The sequence below is a fragment of the Chlorocebus sabaeus genome, chromosome 9, assembly GCF_047675955.1.
Source record: "Chlorocebus sabaeus isolate Y175 chromosome 9, mChlSab1.0.hap1, whole genome shotgun sequence".
Taxonomy (NCBI): Eukaryota; Metazoa; Chordata; class Mammalia; order Primates; family Cercopithecidae; genus Chlorocebus; species Chlorocebus sabaeus.
In genome coordinates this window covers 32,360,498-32,379,691 of record NC_132912.1, presented here as the reverse complement: position 1 = coordinate 32,379,691, position 19,194 = coordinate 32,360,498, and the positions used below count along the sequence as shown (strand labels likewise).

The 19,194-nt window shown below is 46.7% G+C and overlaps 1 protein-coding gene across 5 annotated transcripts in view; it reads left to right on the top strand.

The window, feature by feature from the left end:
• Window positions 1-12,173, top strand: part of CCNY (cyclin Y) — a 227,747-nt gene extending 215,574 nt beyond the window's left edge. For all 5 annotated transcript variants that reach the window (XM_008002821.3, XM_008002823.3, XM_008002822.3 and 2 more), the window contains 2 exons: window positions 6,858-7,020; window positions 9,897-12,173. In XM_008002821.3, the coding sequence (XP_008001012.1) occupies window positions 6,858-7,020; window positions 9,897-10,013 (280 nt within the window). In that variant the 3' untranslated portion in view covers window positions 10,014-12,173. The remainder of the gene's footprint in view (window positions 1-6,857; window positions 7,021-9,896) is intronic.
• Window positions 12,174-19,194: the final 7,021 nt, after the last annotated feature.

The following is a 19,194-nucleotide window of genomic DNA, read 5'->3' as shown; positions in this document are numbered from 1 at the left end:
GGTGCTTATGGTGAGGTCTCAGAAAGAAGTGAGGAGCATGTTCCTGGGAGCTGGAGGAAAGGTGATCCTTGTTAGAAAGCGGCAAAGACCTGACCAAATAGTGTTCTAATGTTTTGTGGAAAGTAGAATGTTTAAGAAATGAATGTGGATGTTTTAGCCAAGGAAATTTCCATGCACAGTGTGGAAGGCACAGCCTGGTTCCTCTTGCTGCTTGTAGTATAGTGTGAGAGGAGAGAGATAAACAGAAGGAGGGATTATTCAGTAACAAGGAACCAAATCTTCTAGCCGAAGATTTAGAAATCTCAAATCTTCTAATCTCAGTTTATCCATATGGCAAAAAAAATGGGAAAGTGTGCTCTGGAGGCAACACAAGGTGTGGTGGGACAGCATTTGCTGAAGAGATTGCAGATGTGACGCATGGATCCAGTCGACCATCTCAGCAGAAGCACTGCCGGCTTGCACCCAAGGGCCCAGAGACAGGACAGGTGAAGCAAGGCTGTCGTACTCTGGCATTCCACAGGCCAGCAGAACTGTCTGGCATGACGTGTGACATCCTCCAGGGAAAGGGATGAAAGATCCTGAGATGGTACCGAGGCCAGCAGGGCTGCCACTGCCACTGTGGGCCCAGCAGGCACAGCCTGGAGTGAGGCTGTTTTCTCCTTGGCTCCAGGGGGTTAGGCCAAGGCAGGGCTGGCTTCCTGGGGGCCGGTGATGGCACATCAGCAGAGAGAACTGCTCTCAAGTCTTCGATCCCTGGAGCTTGCCCTGCTAGATTTCAGGCTTGCTGGACACCGTGACCGCTTTCTTTCTGAGTTTTTTTCTTTCTTTTGGAAGTAAAGGGGATGCCTGTCCTATGTCTGTTGTGTGCCTGTGCCGCCGTTGTATTTTGGAAGCAGGTCACTGGGTCACAGCTGGAGAGGAATTTTGCCTTAGGATGAATCATACCTCAAGCTTCATCCATACCTGATTCGAATGATATTTGGATAGGATTTGGGACTTAGAGATGGAGCGGGAATGATTAGGACTTTGGGGCTGTTAGGATGAGGTGAGTGTGTTCTGCACATAAGGTGGACATGAATTCTGAAGGGCATGATGGCAGTGTTGCGGGGCTGAACTTTGGCCCCCTCAAATTCTCATGCAAAGCCCTCCCAACCCCTAGTTTAAGATGTAACCATGTCTGGAGATAAGGTCTTTAAAAACCTAATTAAATTAACATTGGTTCATTTGGGTGGGTCCTAACCTAGTATGACAGGTGTCCTATAAGAAGAAGAGATCAGGACACAGGCAACAGACAGAGGGATGAGCATGTGAGACTCAGATGGCCACCAGCAAGCTATGGAGAGTGGCCTCAGGAGATACCAGTCTGCCAACAGCTTGGACTTACAGCCACGAACTGTGGGAAAAAAATTCCTGTTGTTTAAGCCTCCTAGCATTTTCGTTACAGCAGCTCTTGCAAACTAATACACCCTGTAAACTTTATTAAAAGAAGGAATTAAATCCGTATTCTAGGAGCTGCTGGGAATATCTGTGGACATAGATGCTGGTGGAGCTAGAGGCTCCAAGTTATTTTGTGGCACCTACACAGTAAATAGATTCACTATGAGAATTTTTAGAAATGAATGCTTCATTCAGTCTTTCCCAGTAAAACCATGTGAGCTCCCAGGAATTGGTGGAATTGGGCATCACTTGGCTGAATGGCTGAGGGAAGATCATGACTCCTCGGTAGCCCTTTATGGGAAGAGGAGGCAGCACGAGGCTCACTGGAAGCTGGGGGCCCTGCGCCAAGATAAAGATGAGCAGAGGCACTGCCGGTCAGTTTTCCCAGCATAGCTTCAGGAATAGAGCTGAGATGACACAGCCTGTAGAACAGGGGCCTGGACAGCCATCCGAGCTGCACTCCCTACCTGCAATGCCTTGGATAAGCAATGGGTTCCTTCCGCAAATCCCATTTGGGTGTCCCAGAATGGGGGAGGTGCATGCCAGGAGCTTGTCATTCTTGGCACGCTATGAAAGTCCCCAGGATGCTAGAATCCTCTTGTTCTACCTCCCAAGTGGGAAAAGAGTCAGTGGCTTGGGCCTGAGGCAGGGTGGAAGGCGTTTGGGCAGGAGAAGTCTCAGATCTCCTGGGGTTGGCTCCGTCCTAGCAAGGGCTGCCCTGCCATACTTCTCTGTAATCCCATCACTCAGAATATTGCTAACATTTTTATTATATAGAACTTCCCAGTGTTTACATAGATTTTATTTTTACAAAACTGGGCTCATATTGTACGTGCTGTTTTAAACTTTTTGCCATTTAGCAGTGTGTTAATCTGTCTCAGTTTCCTGGCGGAGGCAAACAACCCGAGCTTTCCCTTGGAGCTCCTGAGCAGGGAGAGGGCTCACAGGTTTCAGACGGAAAGCTTTTCAAATGGGGTTCTTGTTAGTGCTTGTTCTTCTAGGTACCCTTTGGTACCCTTCTTCATGGTCTCCTGTGTCCCAGCTTCCTGAAGTGACTTTCCTGGTATTTTTGACCATAGGCTAATCTCCTGCTCAAGAATTATCCAACAGTGAGAACTTGACTTGGAGTCCCCCCATGTACCTTTGGACAGAGGGGTTCTGGCTTGGAAGGCAGCTGACTGTGTAGCTGTGTGTCTGTGGGCGCAGGCTGCAGAACACTACGATGAGTGTCACTGAGATTTGCAGGCAGAACAGTCAGGGCACTAGGCCATGTGGATAGTCACCAGCACCAGTCAGATGTTATCTCTAGGCAGACCTCATGTGGGAAGATGGGGCCAAGGGCCAGCGTTTCTCCCACTCTCACCAATAATCAGTGGTCACAGCATCACAGGCCAGCTTAGAGCAAGAAGTGGCAACTGCTGTGGATGGGGAAAGGACGATGAAATTTCACCGTGCAGAGTTCTGTAGGCAAAAAGCCTGTATAAAAAAAAAAAAAAAAAAAAAATTACACCTCAGGGTTTGTCTGTTTCTTGTTTTTGTTTTGCAGTGTTCCTGTAAGTGTCATTTTCATGTGTAGACAAATCCAAATAAGGAGAAATCAAGTGACTTGTCCAAGCATTGCATGGCACAGGAGGTCACAGAGAAAGAACTTCAGTTCCTCTGTAGATTCCTGGTGTCTGGGGTTTTGTTTTTAAATTGTGGTAAAATGTATGTAGCACAAAATTTACGATTGTAGCCATTTTTAAGTGTATATTTCTGTAGCGTTAAGTACATTCACATTGTTGTGCAACCATTAACCACCATCCATCTCTAAAACCCTTAATTTTCGCAAAGTGAAACTCTCCCCCGTTAAACACTAACTTGCCTTTCCTCCTTCCTCCAGCTCCTGGTAATCACTGTCCTACTTTTTGTCTCTATGAACTTGACTACTTTCGGGACCTCACATAAGTAGGATCATACAGTCTGTGTCCTTCTGTGTCCGGCATATTTCACTGGCCGTAATGTCCTCAAGGTTCCTCCATGTTGTAGCGTGTGTCTGAATTTCCTTTCTTTTCAGGGCTGTGTAGTATTGCCCTGAGGGTGTGTGTCCCGTTTTGTTTGTCCCATGTACACTTGGGTTGCTTCCACATGGGGCTAGTAGGAATGGAGGCTCTAAGTGTGGCTGTGCAGATACCTCCTCAAGACTCTGTTTCTTGTTCTTCTGGGAAGTGACCCTAGTTTCTAGAAAAATAGGCAGCATATTTGATGCTTTTTACATCATTTTAGAGTTCTGTTTTCAAGTTGCTGAATTGTACCAAATTGGGTTTTTATACAGTGTTGATCTATTTTGAATATTTCTGAAATGTGCTTTTTGTTGATCAACTTGAATGTATTTCTTACAATGTTTTACACCAAAACTGTTTCTTCATAGTTATCTAAATGCGGATAGTAAATCCATCAGGCCCATTCTTGGCATCACATTAGTTTTCTGATAGTTTATCACATAGCAAGCTGCCAGTGTCCCTGTAAAAGATGTGCTGCTGTAGTTTGGAAATTCAAGTTTTGGAAATTATTTTTATTTTCGAAATCTTTAGAAAAAATTATTTTCAAAATCTTTAGAAAAAAATTCATTGTTCAATACAACAGCTCTAAAATCTGTTTCCCCAAAGCTTAACCAGAAACTCAAGCTTGGAGAAAGGTTGTTCTGTTTTCCAGGGAATCCTGGGAAAATGCTGCCTTGTTCAAAAGCAGCTTCCTCTTGACTTTGCTCATAGTATCTGCCTCCATCTAGAAGCATGGTGTCTGTATATCATTTTGGGCAGGATTATCAGGCTGTTCTCTTAGAATACTAGGACTTCTTAGCATTGGGAGAATACGCTCTGCAGTGACGCCTGTTGGCCACCAGACGGCGGTGTGTCCATGGCAGCTCCCAGGTTCACCTGGGATTTGCTCCTTGGACGTTTATTTTGACACTTCTGGCCTTAGCAGTACCTCTGACACCTTTGTTTTATTGAAATCTTACCTGGATTCCAGTATTTCGCAGGATGATCACTTAAAATAAAAGTTGTTTTAAGTAAAAATTATCCCAAATCAAAGTAAATTATTATTTATTTATTTATTTTTGAGATGGAGTTTTGCTCTGTTGCCCAGGCTGGAGTGCAGTGGGGCAATCTCGGCTCACTGCAACCTCCGCCTCCTGGGTTCAAGCAATTCTCCTGCCTCACCTTCCCGAGTAGCTGGGAAATTAGAGGTGCCCACCACCATGCCTGGCTAATTTGTTTTGTTTTGTTTTTTGTTATTTATTTATTTTTTTGAGACAGAGTTTCACTCTTGTCATCCAGGCTGGAATGCAATGGTGCAATCTTGGCTCACTTCAACCTCCACCTCCCGGGTTCAATGGATTCTCCTGCCTCAGCCTCCTGAGTAGCTTGGATTATAGGCAGGTGCCATCATGCCCGGCTAATTTTCATTGTATTTTTAGTAGAGTTGAGGTTTCACCCTGTTGGCCAGGCTGGTCTCAAACTCCTAAACTCAGGTGATCTGCCCACCTCAGCCTCCCAAAGTGCTGGGATTACAGGCGTGAGCGACCACGCCCAGCCTAAATTCTTAAAAACTATAAAACTTACTACAGTAAATACATTTGGAGCTTGTTATAAGTCTTTTCACAAGGCTATGCGGAAACAAGCAGTGACGCTCTTCATCTGATGAAGAGACTGGAACAGGCCCTCTTCAGGCCTCCTTCCTTGCTGCCTGCCCATGGTTCCCAGTGCTCCTTTGCCCAGCAGCTTCTGTCTCCCCAGAGCCACTGGCCTTGCTCAGCCCCACCCTCCCTGCCCACCTCCTTACCGCTCCTGTCCTTTGTCACAGCAACTCGAGCTGGTGTGGAGCCCTCCTCAGTGCTTTATAGCTGAGTGCCATGACTCACCGGCAACAGCCATAGGGGTCTCGGGACATCACTCAGGACAGGATGGTGCCTGTGTGTGGGGCTCAGACCCGAACCGGCAGCATTCAGCAGAGTTGGCGGGACATGACTCAGAATGCTGAGGCTGGGATCGGGGTCAGGAGGGTGGAGGCCCTGCACTAGGGCCCTGGCTTCGCTCACAGGAATGGTGACTGTGCGTTCTGGCTACCTGCAGCAGGTTGAAGGGGACCCACACCACCTGAAATACCCCCTCCTCAGCCCTGGTTCCTCTCTGCCAGAGCTCCTTGCTTCTGTCACCTCAGTTCAGCTCTCAATGCTGTGGGAAGCCTTCTGAGAGGTCACGTGCTGGGGGCCAGGCATGCAAAAGCAGATGTTGCAGTTTCTGGCTATGAGGAGACCAGTTCAAGAGGCTGAGTTCAGCAGCCACATGCTGCATAGTATGGGCAAGGACAGGAAGTGCCTGGAGGGTGCGCGGTGGGTGGGCACCCCTGGGGGCTTCCTGGGGAGAACGTGCTGAATCTGGGTGCCTGACCCAGGACTGGTGCTCCACAGATAGTTCCCTCACTGAGAAGGTTCCCCACCTAGAGGAACTATCCAGAAATCAACCTAATTTGAAAGATAGCTGACACAAGAAGTTCTTAAAGTAGAAGTTTTTAAATTTCTCCCAGCAACCCATCAGCATGTAGATGGGCTGGCAGGGTGGGTCTCAGCACCTCCTCTCCTGACTTACCTTTTTAGTTGAGTGGTTCTCAGAGTGTGGCCCCGAGGCAAGAGCCTCAGCCTCACCATCACCAGGGAACTCCTTAGAAATGCACATTCCCAGGCCCCACCCCAGACCTACTGATCCCCACAGTGTGAGAGTGAAGCCCCATGTTTGTTCTAACAAGCTCACCAGACGATGGAGTGCACGCTCAAGTGTGGGAACTACTGCTTCCATTCTTCCCAGCTTGTGAGGTCTCTTTCTAAGAGACTGAGGCAGAGACTGGACACTCCCCCCCATAATCCCTGCCTTTAGCCTAAGAAAGCGCATACACAGTTCCTCCCCTCTTTTCTCCCTGGAGGCAAGGAGGGGCCACCAAGGAAACCAAGGTCCTCTAGGTCTGCAGAGGCCGAGTGTTTTCCTCTGGGGCCCTGCTGAAGGACCCTCACTGGACTCTACATGGCAGCTCTTGGCTGCTCCATCCACCCTGTGTTAGCAGCCTGTCCTTACGGAGACCTGCAGCCAGAGCCTGCTATGTGTGTGTTAGATCTCAGTGAAGTGATTCACCCTGAAACCCTTCCTGGTGATGATCCCAATTAATCAGTCCTCATCCTGGGCACCAGATCAAGTGGATTTGGCTTTTAATCCCAATATGGTGGTGAGACTGCAACTCTGGTGTCCAGACAGACATTTAATTAAATCACTGGTCTCCCTGGTGGATGCAGTTTTCTGGACTCAGGTCTCCAGCAACTTGCCTTGGCAGGCCATGCGGCCTGGTGTGGTGGCTAAGCACAGGCTATTTTTGTCTTTGCTTTGCAGGAACGAGCTAGAGCGACAGTTTCTTGAATTGCTGCAGTTCAACATCAATGTTCCTTCCAGTGTCTATGCCAAGTATTATTTTGATCTTCGTTCTCTGGCAGAAGCGAACAACCTGAGCTTTCCCTTGGAGCCCCTGAGCAGGGAGAGGGCTCACAAGCTTGAGGTAAGATGCTTTAAAACAGCATTTTGTGGTGCGGTGTTGCTGATGCATCATCTGAGGACCAGGGATGTATGTGGTCACACTGATCATTTTCCCCACTACATGATGTAAAATAAAGATGAGCTACTAGGATATATAGCTGGGCAGTTCATTATAATTTGTCCTTCTTTTTTCTTTGAGACAGAGTCTCTCTCTGTCACCCAGGCTGGAGTACAGTGGCGCGATCTTGGCCCACTGCAGTCTCTGCCTCCTGGGTTCAAGCAGTTTTCCTGCTTCAGCCTCCCAAGTAGCTGGGATTACAGGTACCTACCACCACACCCAGCTGATTTTTTAAATTTTTAGTAGAGACGGGGTTTCACGATGTTGGCCAGGCTGGTCTCAAACTCCCGACCTCAGGTGATCCACCCGCCTTGGCCTCCCCAAGTGCTGGGATTACAGATGTGAGCCACTGCACCTGGCCAACCGCTTCATATTTTTAATAACCAGTTTAATATCACTTAATAAGCATTTTTTTTTTGAGATGGAGTCTTGCTGTGTTGCCCAGGCTGGAGTGCAGTGGCACAATCTCAGCTCATCACAACCTCCACCTCCTGGGTTCAAGTGATTCTCCTGCCTCAGCCTCCCCTAGTAGCTGGGACTACAGATGTGCGCCACTGTGCCCAGCTAATTTTTTTTGTATTTTTAGTAGAGATGTACAGGATTTCATTATCTTGGCCAGGCTGGTCTAGAACTCCTGACCTTGTGATCTACCCACCTTGACCTCCCAAAGTGCTGGTATTACAGGCATGAGCCACCACAATTCTATTTTAAAATAAAATATTTTTTAAAACCCTTATCTTTGCAGATAGGTTTAAAAAATTATAAGTCCCCCCAAAAAGCATTTCCCACTATATAAGCCCCTCAAAAAGGTATTTCTCAGCATGCACTTTTATAGGAAAAAGCTGCCAGATGATATTAACAATTGGGAATCCAAAAAGGTTTGATTCTGCTTTTGATTTTTTTTTCCAAAATATTTTTTCCATAGCCCAGTTAGAGCTGAGGGCAGCACCACGTCTTGGTCTGGGTTTTGGGCCATCGTTAAGCTGTGTAACTTTGGTTCTCATCACAGCATATTTGTATGTGCCACCACCTCATATGCTCACCAGGCTCTTCCCACTTGACCTTTTGGCAGGAGGAAAAGGGATGGGGTGGTAATGAAGCAGGATCCCTGGGGAGAGACCCCTCCTCCAGAGAGGGTGTGCCCCAGCTTTTCCCCTCTGCACCTTTGTCCCCAGTCCTGCCTTGGTCTCATCCCACAGAGCCTTTCCAAGTAGTGGATGGCACAGTCGTGTCCCCAGCTTGTGAGACCCAGAGGTCTTCGTGCTGCCCATGCCACTGCCCATCCCAGGTGGGATGTTGTCACTCAGTGCAGAGTTGGTGTGACATTGTGATGGCCTGGCCACACGGTGGTCTAGAGCTGGGAGAAGAAAGCTGTTACGGATTACATGCTTAAGAAAGGAAAACGTTAAATAAAAATTTAAAAAGTAATATGTTAATTCCAAGAAGTAAACCATAGAAAAGACTGGATGCATAGCACTGGTTAGAAATAAAAATCCAGTGAGCGTTTCAGAACTCAACCATGCCCCTGTGATTGTGTGCCGGCCTTTGGAATGGAAAGCCCACCCAGTCTCCCAGTTATCATCTATTCGAGGAAAAATAGAAAACCCTCCCTCTGCAGGATTTCCTGCAAGGCAAATGTTATGAAGCCTTCGCAAGCACAGATGTGAGGTAGAATCTGGCTTTCCCTGAGAGCGTGAGCCCCCTCTGTGCCTGTGCTGCGGTCCCTGGTCCCCCTCATCACCAGCCATGACTCCAGTGGCTGCTTCAGTGCTGATGAGACAAGCCGGAGCTCCTGGCAGCTACACAGCTCTGCAGGGAAGCGAGTCTGTGTTCTCTGCTGAAGAATATATGGGGCTCTGGGTCAGCCACCCTGAGAGCACAGGCCCAGGTTGGTGGAGTTGGTACCTGCCGTTCCCTCTGTTAAGTTTGTGCGAGTACGGAGAAGGGAGAGCTCACCTGCTTCTGGGGCTGCTGTGCCACGGGCCCTAGGGTTTCACCGGGCCAGAAGAGAAGGCCAGTCTGTCCTGATAAGGCTGCTCTTTCTCTTCTCCAAATAATCAAAGCCTTCCCACGACGCAGACCATCCCCTCCTGGGACAGTGGGCTCAGCTTTTGTCATCAGCCGGTTCTAGCCACACCCAGTGGCAGCCCTGGGAGAGTTGTTCCCAGGGTAGCACGGCCCCTGTCCTCATCACCAAAGTGTTAATTATCTGCACATCTTAATGTTTTTGTGATCCTCCTAGGTCCCTCTTTCAGCAACCCTCTAGAGGTGACTTAAGTCCTCCATCCTTTTCTGTGGAGTCCCTAGCTGGTGGTCTGGCTGCAGCTCTCCTTGCCGACGGTGGCCAAGCTCTCCTCCCTGTGAGGCTCAGCTGCAAGCCTGTGCTTGACGCCAGCCCTGCCAGGATGGTGCTGTTCTTGCCCCGCTTGCAGATGAGGACGCTAAGGATTCAAAACAGCACCCGTGGGGGCAGGGCCGTCCCACACCCCTAGGGTGGGGAGCCAGCATTGACCCTGGTTGGGCCAATTGCAAGGTGACACTATCCTGTTATTTCACATCCTGAGAGTCTTCTCTCAGACCGTGAGCTCTTGGGAAACGAGCTGAGTCTACACTCCCTTCATATCTCCCTGCGGCCAGCAGAGAGCTGGGCTGCGGGCTGGAGCTCCAGAGGGGCAGGGGCTCTGCCTGTCCATCATGCAGCGCCCTCGGCGCCCAGGACGAGTAAGAAATGGGCACAGATATGGCCCGCCCTGACCCACACTGTCTCTCTTGCCCCTCAGGCCATCTCTCGCCTCTGCGAGGACAAGTACAAGGACCTGAGAAGATCTGCGAGGAAGCGCTCAGCCAGTGCAGACAACCTGACTCTGCCCCGGTGGTCCCCGGCCATCATTTCCTAACTGCGGAGGCCCGCCGGAGGCCACACCATCCCTTAGTTTCTCCTTTAGTTTGAGAAAAGACAGACTTGGGGTGGGTTTGTTTTTGTTTTTTCTTTCCTTTTCTTTTTTAACGCATAGTTCCGTCAGGCTGCCTGGATGAGCGCCCATGCAGCAAGGCTTGGAGGAAGCGTCAGTGCCCTGGAGGTCCCAGCTCGCTCTCACCACTGTCAGCAACAGCACTTGCTTTGTGGAGGAAGCAGACTCGAATCCTGCAGGAGGAAATAAAGGGAAAGGGAAGTCGTGGAGAGGCAGGGAAAATGGTTAAGCGGCCCGGCCCTCTGGAGTCCCCGTGGGGGCGGTAGCTGAAGTTGGTGAGCGCAGCGGTGGATGCAGAGCTGGCTGCACCCAGGGCTGGACCAGTGTGTCCTGTAAGACTTCTTGCATTCCTTCTGCTGCTTTTTTGGGATGGGGGGGATTTTTGTTCGTTTGTTTTTGCCCTGTTTTGATTTTGGTCCCACAGAGCAGGGGATGTAGTTTGTACCCACCATGGCGCAGACTTCCAAATAAATAGTACTGGTCATTTCTCTCCGCACTATTTCTGCGCGCTGTCTTCTGAGCTTTCTTCCTCACCAGTGGGCTGTGCTCGTTCCATTTCTGTACACCCTTATTTTATACCGTTTTTCTTCAACAATGGTGAAATTGACTGTAGTGCTGAACCAAAAGTATCCCTTTCCCTCCTTATTCCTCACCCCAAGAGCATTCTAGATCACATGGGTGCTTGTGCCTTCCGATTTTCTTGCATTTGTTTTTTTCCTGACCTGAAGTTGTTGTTACAAAATCAGTCAGACTTCGTGGGCTGAAGGACACTGTGCAGCAGAGGGTGTCCCCGTGAGAGTTCTGCAGAGTGCTGGGCATGCACCCGAAGCTACCGAGTAGGAGCCATTTCTTTGTACCCCTGCCTAATCCATTCCTCTCCTTCCAAGTCCATTGTTGCAAGCAATATTCTTCTCAATTTTTATATGTTCACTTTAAATCAAAGTTAGTCTATTTGTATAAAATTTTTTAAAAATCTAAAATAAAAAGAAAAAAAAACAAGGGTGGGTTGGGTATTCCAGTGGGAAGATCATTGAAGGGAAAAATGTTACTATTTACTGAGGTATTTTTCACAGAATGACTGAATTTTAAAAAACTCAACTTGCAATTTCATTGTGGGTGCTTAGAGAAGTTCTACAAAATTCAAACTGTGAAGGTTTATGCTTCATTAATTATGACCATACTTTTTCATTTTCTGACGATCCCTGATTTCCTTATCGGCTCAATAAGAATCTTTTATACCAAGTAAAATAAAAGAGTTAATGATAGAATATCAAATAGTGAATTTGATATGAAATCTAAGAATTTGAGTCACTTGCATATGTAATGCTTTGGGTTTTTGCATATTTTCTTAGGTCACAGTGACAGGTTTCTGAGTTGTTTCCTTTTTCAAGTCTCTGGGAGGCCAGTGGCAGCAGCAGGTCTGTGTTTCACCTTCTTCCCATGTGAGCTTGGAAAACGTTGGCATTTTAATTAGTATTGAATCATGTACCTGATCCCCAAACATTGCCTGCTCTCATTGAAACATGCTTTGGAAATGGAAGGGACTCAGAAAGTCAGAATCCCAAGAACTCCAAGCCAAAAGTGTTAGGTTTTAGTGAAATTTGTGTCAGGTATAAGCATACCTGTTTGGGCCAGAATTATTATCACAGCCTTTCTGGCCCAAACTTTCAAAAGCAAATAAACAGAATATAAAACATTAATTATCTTTCCATTGTAATTGTGATGATGTACTCTGTATGGGTACCAAAATCAGCTTCTCTCTTCAAGTCAGAGTTGAATTTAGAACTTTAAATGCAGGTCTAAAAATGTAGAAAATAGCATTTTATATTCCCTAATCTATATAGCTGAAAAAGGGATGTATTTTCTTAGCTGAATATGAATACCTCTTAAACATAAATTAGTTCCTCTCCAGTGAAGTATCTTATTTTACCAATCCATTTCAGGAAAGAGGTTCTGCTGCCTTAATAGCAGAATTTTATTTTTATCCCTTTTATTTGAATGAGAGATTTGAAAATTGAATTATGTAAATATTTCAATGCATCTGCTATTATTTTGTGGAGTTTATTAAACTACTTTAAAAAATTGTATAGTCTATTTATTGTATATATGTACATACAGTCTGATACCTAAAATTTAAAGTGGATTCCATAAAACCGGACTCAGTCTTGTTTAGACTACTGAATACTGTTTTAGCCTGTGCCCTCGACTCTACCTCTGTATAGGAGAATTTTCCGTATTCATTAATTAGTATTGATCTGTATTAATTGGTTATGTTTCTTGCACTAAGGATGTTTAAAACTGCTGTAAGTGTAGATTTTAGTTTTACTGGCAGGATGAATCACTTGACACACAGTAGATACTTGAGGTTCATTTTCTTTTCTTTTTCTACATGATGATGAATAGTTATGTTTTCTTCTCTGATTTGTTCAAAGTTTGCCAAAAGAAAACACACAACCAGTACAGTACTTATTGATAAATCATAGTTGACTGTAATTTGTTTGTAAGGCGAATTAATGCTCTACAATTAAAGCTGGATTACTGTTGAGGAACACATTGTCTTAGTGTAGTTTTTGAATGGAAAGTTTTTATCATTAATGAAGGATGAAGGAAACGACACAGTTTGTTACTTTAATTTTAGATTTGATTTAAACAACAAATAAAGTCATTGGGACAATAAATATATATCCCGATGAATCTTTTTTATTTGTTTTACATTTTCATTCTTTTTTTTTTTTTTTTTTTTTAACTAGAAAAAGGGAAAGAAGAAGTCAGGAGTTTAAAACCAAATTGGAGGGCAGATGAGAAATCCTGCCGAAACCGGATGTGCCCTCATGCACGAGGTGAGCCCAGAGGTGGGGGCACCCATACCTGCCTCCTTTTCTGGTCTGGCTCTCCTGCCTGCCTTCTCTCGGGCTTGGGCAGAGCTATCTCCATTCTGGGGTTTCCTTTAAGCTAAGCTGCAAAGCAGAATTTGGGGAGTGAATGATTTAAATTTTTCCTGCTGCTTTTGGTAACTTCTCACCTGGGGCCATATCTTACAGATTTGTTTTTGTTTTTTTTTTTTTTTTTTTTTTTTGAGATGGAGCCTCGCTCTTGTCACCCAGGCTGGTGTGCAGTGGCATGATCTGGGCTCACTGCAACCCCCACCTCCCGGGTTCAAACATTTCTCCTGCCTCAGCCTTCCGAGCAGCTGGGATTACAGGCGAGCACACCATGCCCAGATGATTTTTGTAGTTTTAGTAGAGACAGGGTTTCACCATGTTGGCCAGGCTGATCTCGAACTCCTGACCTCAAGTGATCCCTCCGCCTCAGCCTCCCAAAGTGCTGGGATTACAGGCGTGAGCTACCGCGCCTGGCGGGGATTTGAAGTTTTTAAAAAATAAAACACGATTCCTGGTTATTGTAGGTATCTAATAAATGTTAAATAAATACATACATAGAACAAAGTAGTGCCTGCCTTCCTGCTGTGTTTTTTGTTGGTATGTTGAGATAAAATTCAGTAGGTTTTATGGATGCTCAGTGAACCAGTTCTTTGCAAGAGCAGTGGTAGAAAGTGGTATTGGCCCTGTGTTCTTGAGCGACTCACACAGGTATGAGAGCTACTCCAGCAATTGAGAAGTGGCACAATAGAGACCTAATAGAACATGTCGCCTTCATATTGATACCCCATTTTGTCTGAAATCACTTTATCTCCCTTGATGTCATTGGAGTCAGTGTCTTGGGTGGGTCTTAAAGACATTATCTTCTGAAAAGTCAGCCATAATGAGGTCCTACCCTTGTTGAAAAGGAGAAGGAAACAAGAAACATGCTCTCGCACTGATACGGGAAAAGGATACTTCAGTTTATATATCTTTTTTTTTTGAAACAGAGTCTCACTTTGTCACCCTGCCTGGTGTGCAGTGGCACAATCATAGCTCACTGTAGCCTGAAACTCCTAGGCTCAAGTGATCCTCCTGCCTCGGCCTCCCTAGTCTCAGCCTCCCTGGGATGAAGGGTGTGTGCCACCATGCCCACCTAATTTACTTTTTATTTTTTATTTTTTGAAATGGAGTCTCGCACTGTCACCCAGGCTGGAGTGCAGTGGCATGATCTCAGCTCACTGCAACCTCCGCCTCCCAGGTTCAACTGATTGTCCCTCTCTCAGCCTCCCAAGTATCTGGGACTGCAGGCAAACACCACCAAACCCAGCTAATTTTTGTATTTTTCGTAGAGATGGGGTTTCACCGTGTTTGCCAGACTGGCCTCGAACTCCTGACCACAAGTGATCCTGCCACCTCTGCCTCCCGAAGTGCTGGGATTACAGGTGTGAGCCACCACACCTAGCCAGGCTAATTTATTTTTAAATTTTCTATACAAAGGGAGTCTTGCTTTGTTGCCCATGCCGGTCTTAAATTCCTGGCTTCAAGTGCTCTTCCTGCCTCACCCTCCCAGGGTGTTACGTCTTAAGCTGCATGGATTTCAAGGCAAGGCCTGCAAACAGCTTGGTTAAGGTGCTGACTTGCTGTTATTGAATGCAGCGCCCTGTTAGAGCTGTTGCACCCAAACAGGGCTAGGGAGATGCCCAGGAGTACTTACAGTCACAGTGGTGGGGCTGGGGTTTATACCTCCAAGTCGTCGGGCTCCCTGCCTGTTTTCCTGTTAGATTTTCTTACTAAGTTTGCATATGTGAAGGGGCTAAAGGTCCTGTCTGTCGCTCTCCTCATCAGTGATCAACCTCAAAATGAGCTGCTTAATCTGGCAGCTGCTGTCTGTGTGCACTGCGGCAGGTCTGAGCTGGGCACAGCACCCGGGTGAGGACTTGTCCTGGCAGCTATATCTGTCCTTCGTAGGTTTTTGTGAAAAGAGTTCTGCAGAACCTGTTACAGTGAGAAGTGAACTCAAACGTGATGTCTGACTTAATGATGTTCAGATTCTACAGGTCTCAATAAACTTCCCTGTGTCCTTTAAGGGACTTGGTTTCACTGAGGGGCTTTCCTTTTAAGAATTTTTGTTTATATAAATAAGTTATTTCAAATAAGGGATAAAAGAATGGCATTACAAAATGTAGTTTGGGATAGAAGTATTAAATGTAGTAAGAATTTATGCATAAGATGTTAACATTGGTATTGATTTGTATTGTCATGGAACCTTGGGTTTTAGTCTCAGTCTAAAAGATTAACTTGCTCTGTGACCTTGGACAAATTACTTGACCTCTCTGGACCTCTCAGTGACCTTGGCTGTGAGGGAGACTCTTGTTTTCATCACCTGTCTTAGTCTGTTTCTGGACACGCTCTTCTCAGCCATTCAGTCACAATTGTTGGACGCTCCTCTAAATGTAGCAAGACTGGACTTAGTAAAAGCCAAGTGCAAGCCTACCGGTGACAGAAAACCCAGGACGAGGGGAAGTTGGTTGTGTTCTGCAGGCCCTCTCCTAAAGAAGGGTGGCCATGGGTAGAAGCAGCAGGTCTTACAGGACCTGGGTACCCAGTTTTCCGCTGCTGTCCCTCCTTCCCCAGCTCTCCCCAGTACAGCTGAATGTCCAGCGTGGCCTCTAGTTGGCCGTTCCTGGACCTGTTTTGTGAGTTCTTGTCCACATTGGTGGATCCTAGAAATCTCGAAACAATGGAGGTGGGTGTGTGTATCCACTGCCAAGTGCCTCTGTCCTGAAGAGGATGCTGTGTCATTTCTGTGAGCTCCAGCAATGCTTCCTTAAACCCACCAACCAAAGCTCAGGAAGCCAGTCCTGGAAGATAAGGATTTTGCACCTCCTCCCGTACAGACACCAGCATTGGGTGGCGGCAGTGGTGGTAATGATGACTCTGCAGGGGCAGGATCCCCCAGGACCAGGCCTTGGTGCAATGCAGTGGGTGTGTGGTCTGGCGGGTCTCATGGCTGTGATCCATCCTGAGTCACTTCATCTTTTTTTTTTTTTTTTTTTTTTTGAGACGGAGTCTCGCTGTATCGCCCAGGCTGGAGTGCAGTGGCCGGATCTCAGCTCACTGCAAGCTCCGCCTCCCGGGTTTTTACGCCATTCTCCTGCCTCAGCCTCCCGAGTAGCCGGGACTACAGGCGCCCGCCACCTCGCCCGGCTAGTTTTTTGTATTTTTTAGTAGAGACGGGGTTTCACCGTGTTAGCCAGGATGGTCTCGAACTCCTGACCTCGTGATCCGCCCGTCTCGGCCTCCCAAAGTGCTGGGATTACAGGCTTGAGCCACCGCGCCCGGCCAAAATGTGTGAGTTCCAGAGCCTTTCCCCTAATATCCCATTATGGTTATGCTGGGTTTTGCAGGAGCAACCTCGAGACTAATGAGAGGTTTAGTCACCCCTGCAATCTTTGAAAAACAACAAATACAGGATGTGGAAAAACCGAGAGTGAGACACCCAGACCCCCGAATGCTGGGTAGCTCCTTCCCTAGTTTATGCAGCATCTTGTGCTGAGCTGCGGCCCCTTATGTGTAAGCAAACCTCAAAACAAAATTCCTGTTCTAGAATATTATCTAGAAAACGTGTACTTGTTTTATACTGATGTAATTCCTTCAACAAATATTGAGCTGGACACTGTCTAATTCATGTTGGGGATGGATGTGGCAGAAATAGATGAGGTCTTGGCTTTCTTTGGGGATGTTCTAGTGGAGCAGCTGGTCAAACAAGTTAGCGTGTAAAAAGGATTGTGGTAAGTGTCAGGAGGGAAATTGAGTGGTTATGATAGTAACTAGGAGGTGGCAGCTTGGTGAACATGATCTTTTGAGTGGACATCTCCGTGGAAGAGATGGGAAGAAGGAAAGATGATTGGAGACGGGGATGTGGCTGGAGAAGAGCTGATCAGCCCAGGCCTCACAGGCATTGCTGAGGAACACAGATTTGAAGACTGATGGGAAACTACGGTAGAATTTAGTTAGACTGCACCATGCCAGGTACGGTTCTGGTGCTCAAGGAGTGGGTGTGACAGGCAGCACGGTTCCCACCTGGACGGCCACAAGCTGGAGAGAAGGGCCACATGCACTTCAGAGGTTACACATAGGAAAAGAAAGACCAGTTCTTGTCACACTTCTGGGATGAACCATCGGTAAGTTGTAACAGATAATGTGTTCCTGAGGTTAGTCCAAATCCTGAGTACCCATAATCTACCATGCAACATACATGATGGGACTGTGTCAAGATGAAAAACCCGGGCCCCTGCTCTCAAAAGCTGTGTTTGGGCTGGATCAATGAAAACAGACACATTTTCGTCATAAACACATCTTCATCCTAGCATGGACATGAGGTGGAATCTTTGAACCTGTCTTTCCTAATAAAAATATAGACAAAGCGGTTCTTGAACATGATTTCGTCCTGCAGACACTCATGGGTTATATAGTCATTGTCATTTATCTTGTGTTCAGTATTTTTTTTTTTTTAGTACCTTGAAGCTAATGTGATTTCTACCAAGAAAATCTAGGAGAAACAATTGGAAAATTATAAGAATTCAGTAAGATTATAGTTACAAGATTAATACACAAAAATTGAGTTATCCAATTTACCAGCAGTAACCAATTAGAGAATATAATGGAGATGGCATTCAAAACAGCAACAAATTGTTGCTATTTTGCTGCACATGCCTATAGTCTCAGCTACTCAGGAGGCTGAGGCAGGAGGATCACTTGAGCCCAGGAGTTCGAGACTGCAAAGAGCTGTGATGGCGTCACTGCACTCCAGCCTGGGTGACAGAGCAAGACCTTGTCTCTTAAGGAAAAAACCCAGACAACAAAATGGCAACAAATATCGAAGAACAAAAACATTTATTAAATGCTTATAGTGTGCCCTGCACAGTTTAAGCACTCAGCATTTGTTAATTCATTTAATCCCCATAACAATTCCATGAGGTAGCTGCTGTTATTCCCAGATGAAGGTGCTTATTAGGCTTGGAGAGGTGAAAACCCTGGTCAGTAAGTGGTAGAGACAGAAAACCTGATTCCAGGTTTTTTTTTTTTAGAAGCAGGATCTCACTGTGTTGCCCAGGCTGGTCTTGAACTGGACTCAAGTGATCCTCCTGCCTTGGCCTCCCAGAAGGCTGGGATTACAGGCATGAGCCACTGCACTTGGCCCAATCCAGAGCTTTTTTCTCATCACTCTGCTACGTGGTCTTTCACTGCCACTGATTAGGGAGAAACCCATCTAGAAACATGCTATGCTGGATTGAGTAGTGCCCTCTAAAAATTCATGCCAACCTGAAATGTACAGATGTGACCTTTTTTGGAAATAAGGTCTTTGCAGATGTAATTAGTTAAGATGAGGTCATATGGCCGGGCGCGGTGGCTGAAGTCTGTAATCCCAGCATTTTGGGAGGCCGAGATGGGCGGATCACGAGGTCAGGAGATCAAGACCATCCTGGCTAACACGGTGAAACCCCGTCTCTACTAAAAAATACAAAATATTAGCTGGGCGTGGTGGCGGGCGCCTGTAGTCCCAGCTACTCAGGAGGCTGAGGGAGGAGAATGGCGTGAACCCGGGAGTCGGAGCTTGCAGTGAGCTGAGATCCGGTCACTGCACTCCAGCCTGGGCGACAGAGCGAGACTGCGTCTCAAAAAAAAAAAAAAAAAGATGAGGTCATATTGGACTAGGGTGGCCTAAATCCCTGTAAGGAGAGGGGGGTCGGCAGACACAGGGCCAACACACTGTGGAGGTGAAGGCAGAAGTTAGAATGATGCAGCCGTAAGCCAAGGAATGCCAAGGTTGGCCAGGGCCAGCAAAAGCTGGAAGAGACAAGGAAGAATCCTTCCCTGGAGTTTCCAGAGCATACGGCCCTGCTGGCACCTTGATTTCAGACTTCCAGCCCCCTAAATAGTGACAAAATAAATTTCTGTTGTTGTGAGCCATCCAGTGTGTAGATATTTGTTATGGCAGCCCTAGGAAACCGACACAGGTGCAATTCCTAAATAGAGAAAATGCTGGCCGGGCGCAGTGGCTCATGCCTGTAATCCCAGCACTTTGGGAGGCCGAGGCGGGCAGATTACTTGAGGTCAGGAGTTCGAGGCCAGCCTGGCCAACATGGTGAAACCCCGTCTCTACTACAAATACAAAAAGTTAGCTGGGCATGGTGGTGCGCGCTTGTAATCCCTCAGGAGACTGAGGGAGGAGAATCACTGGG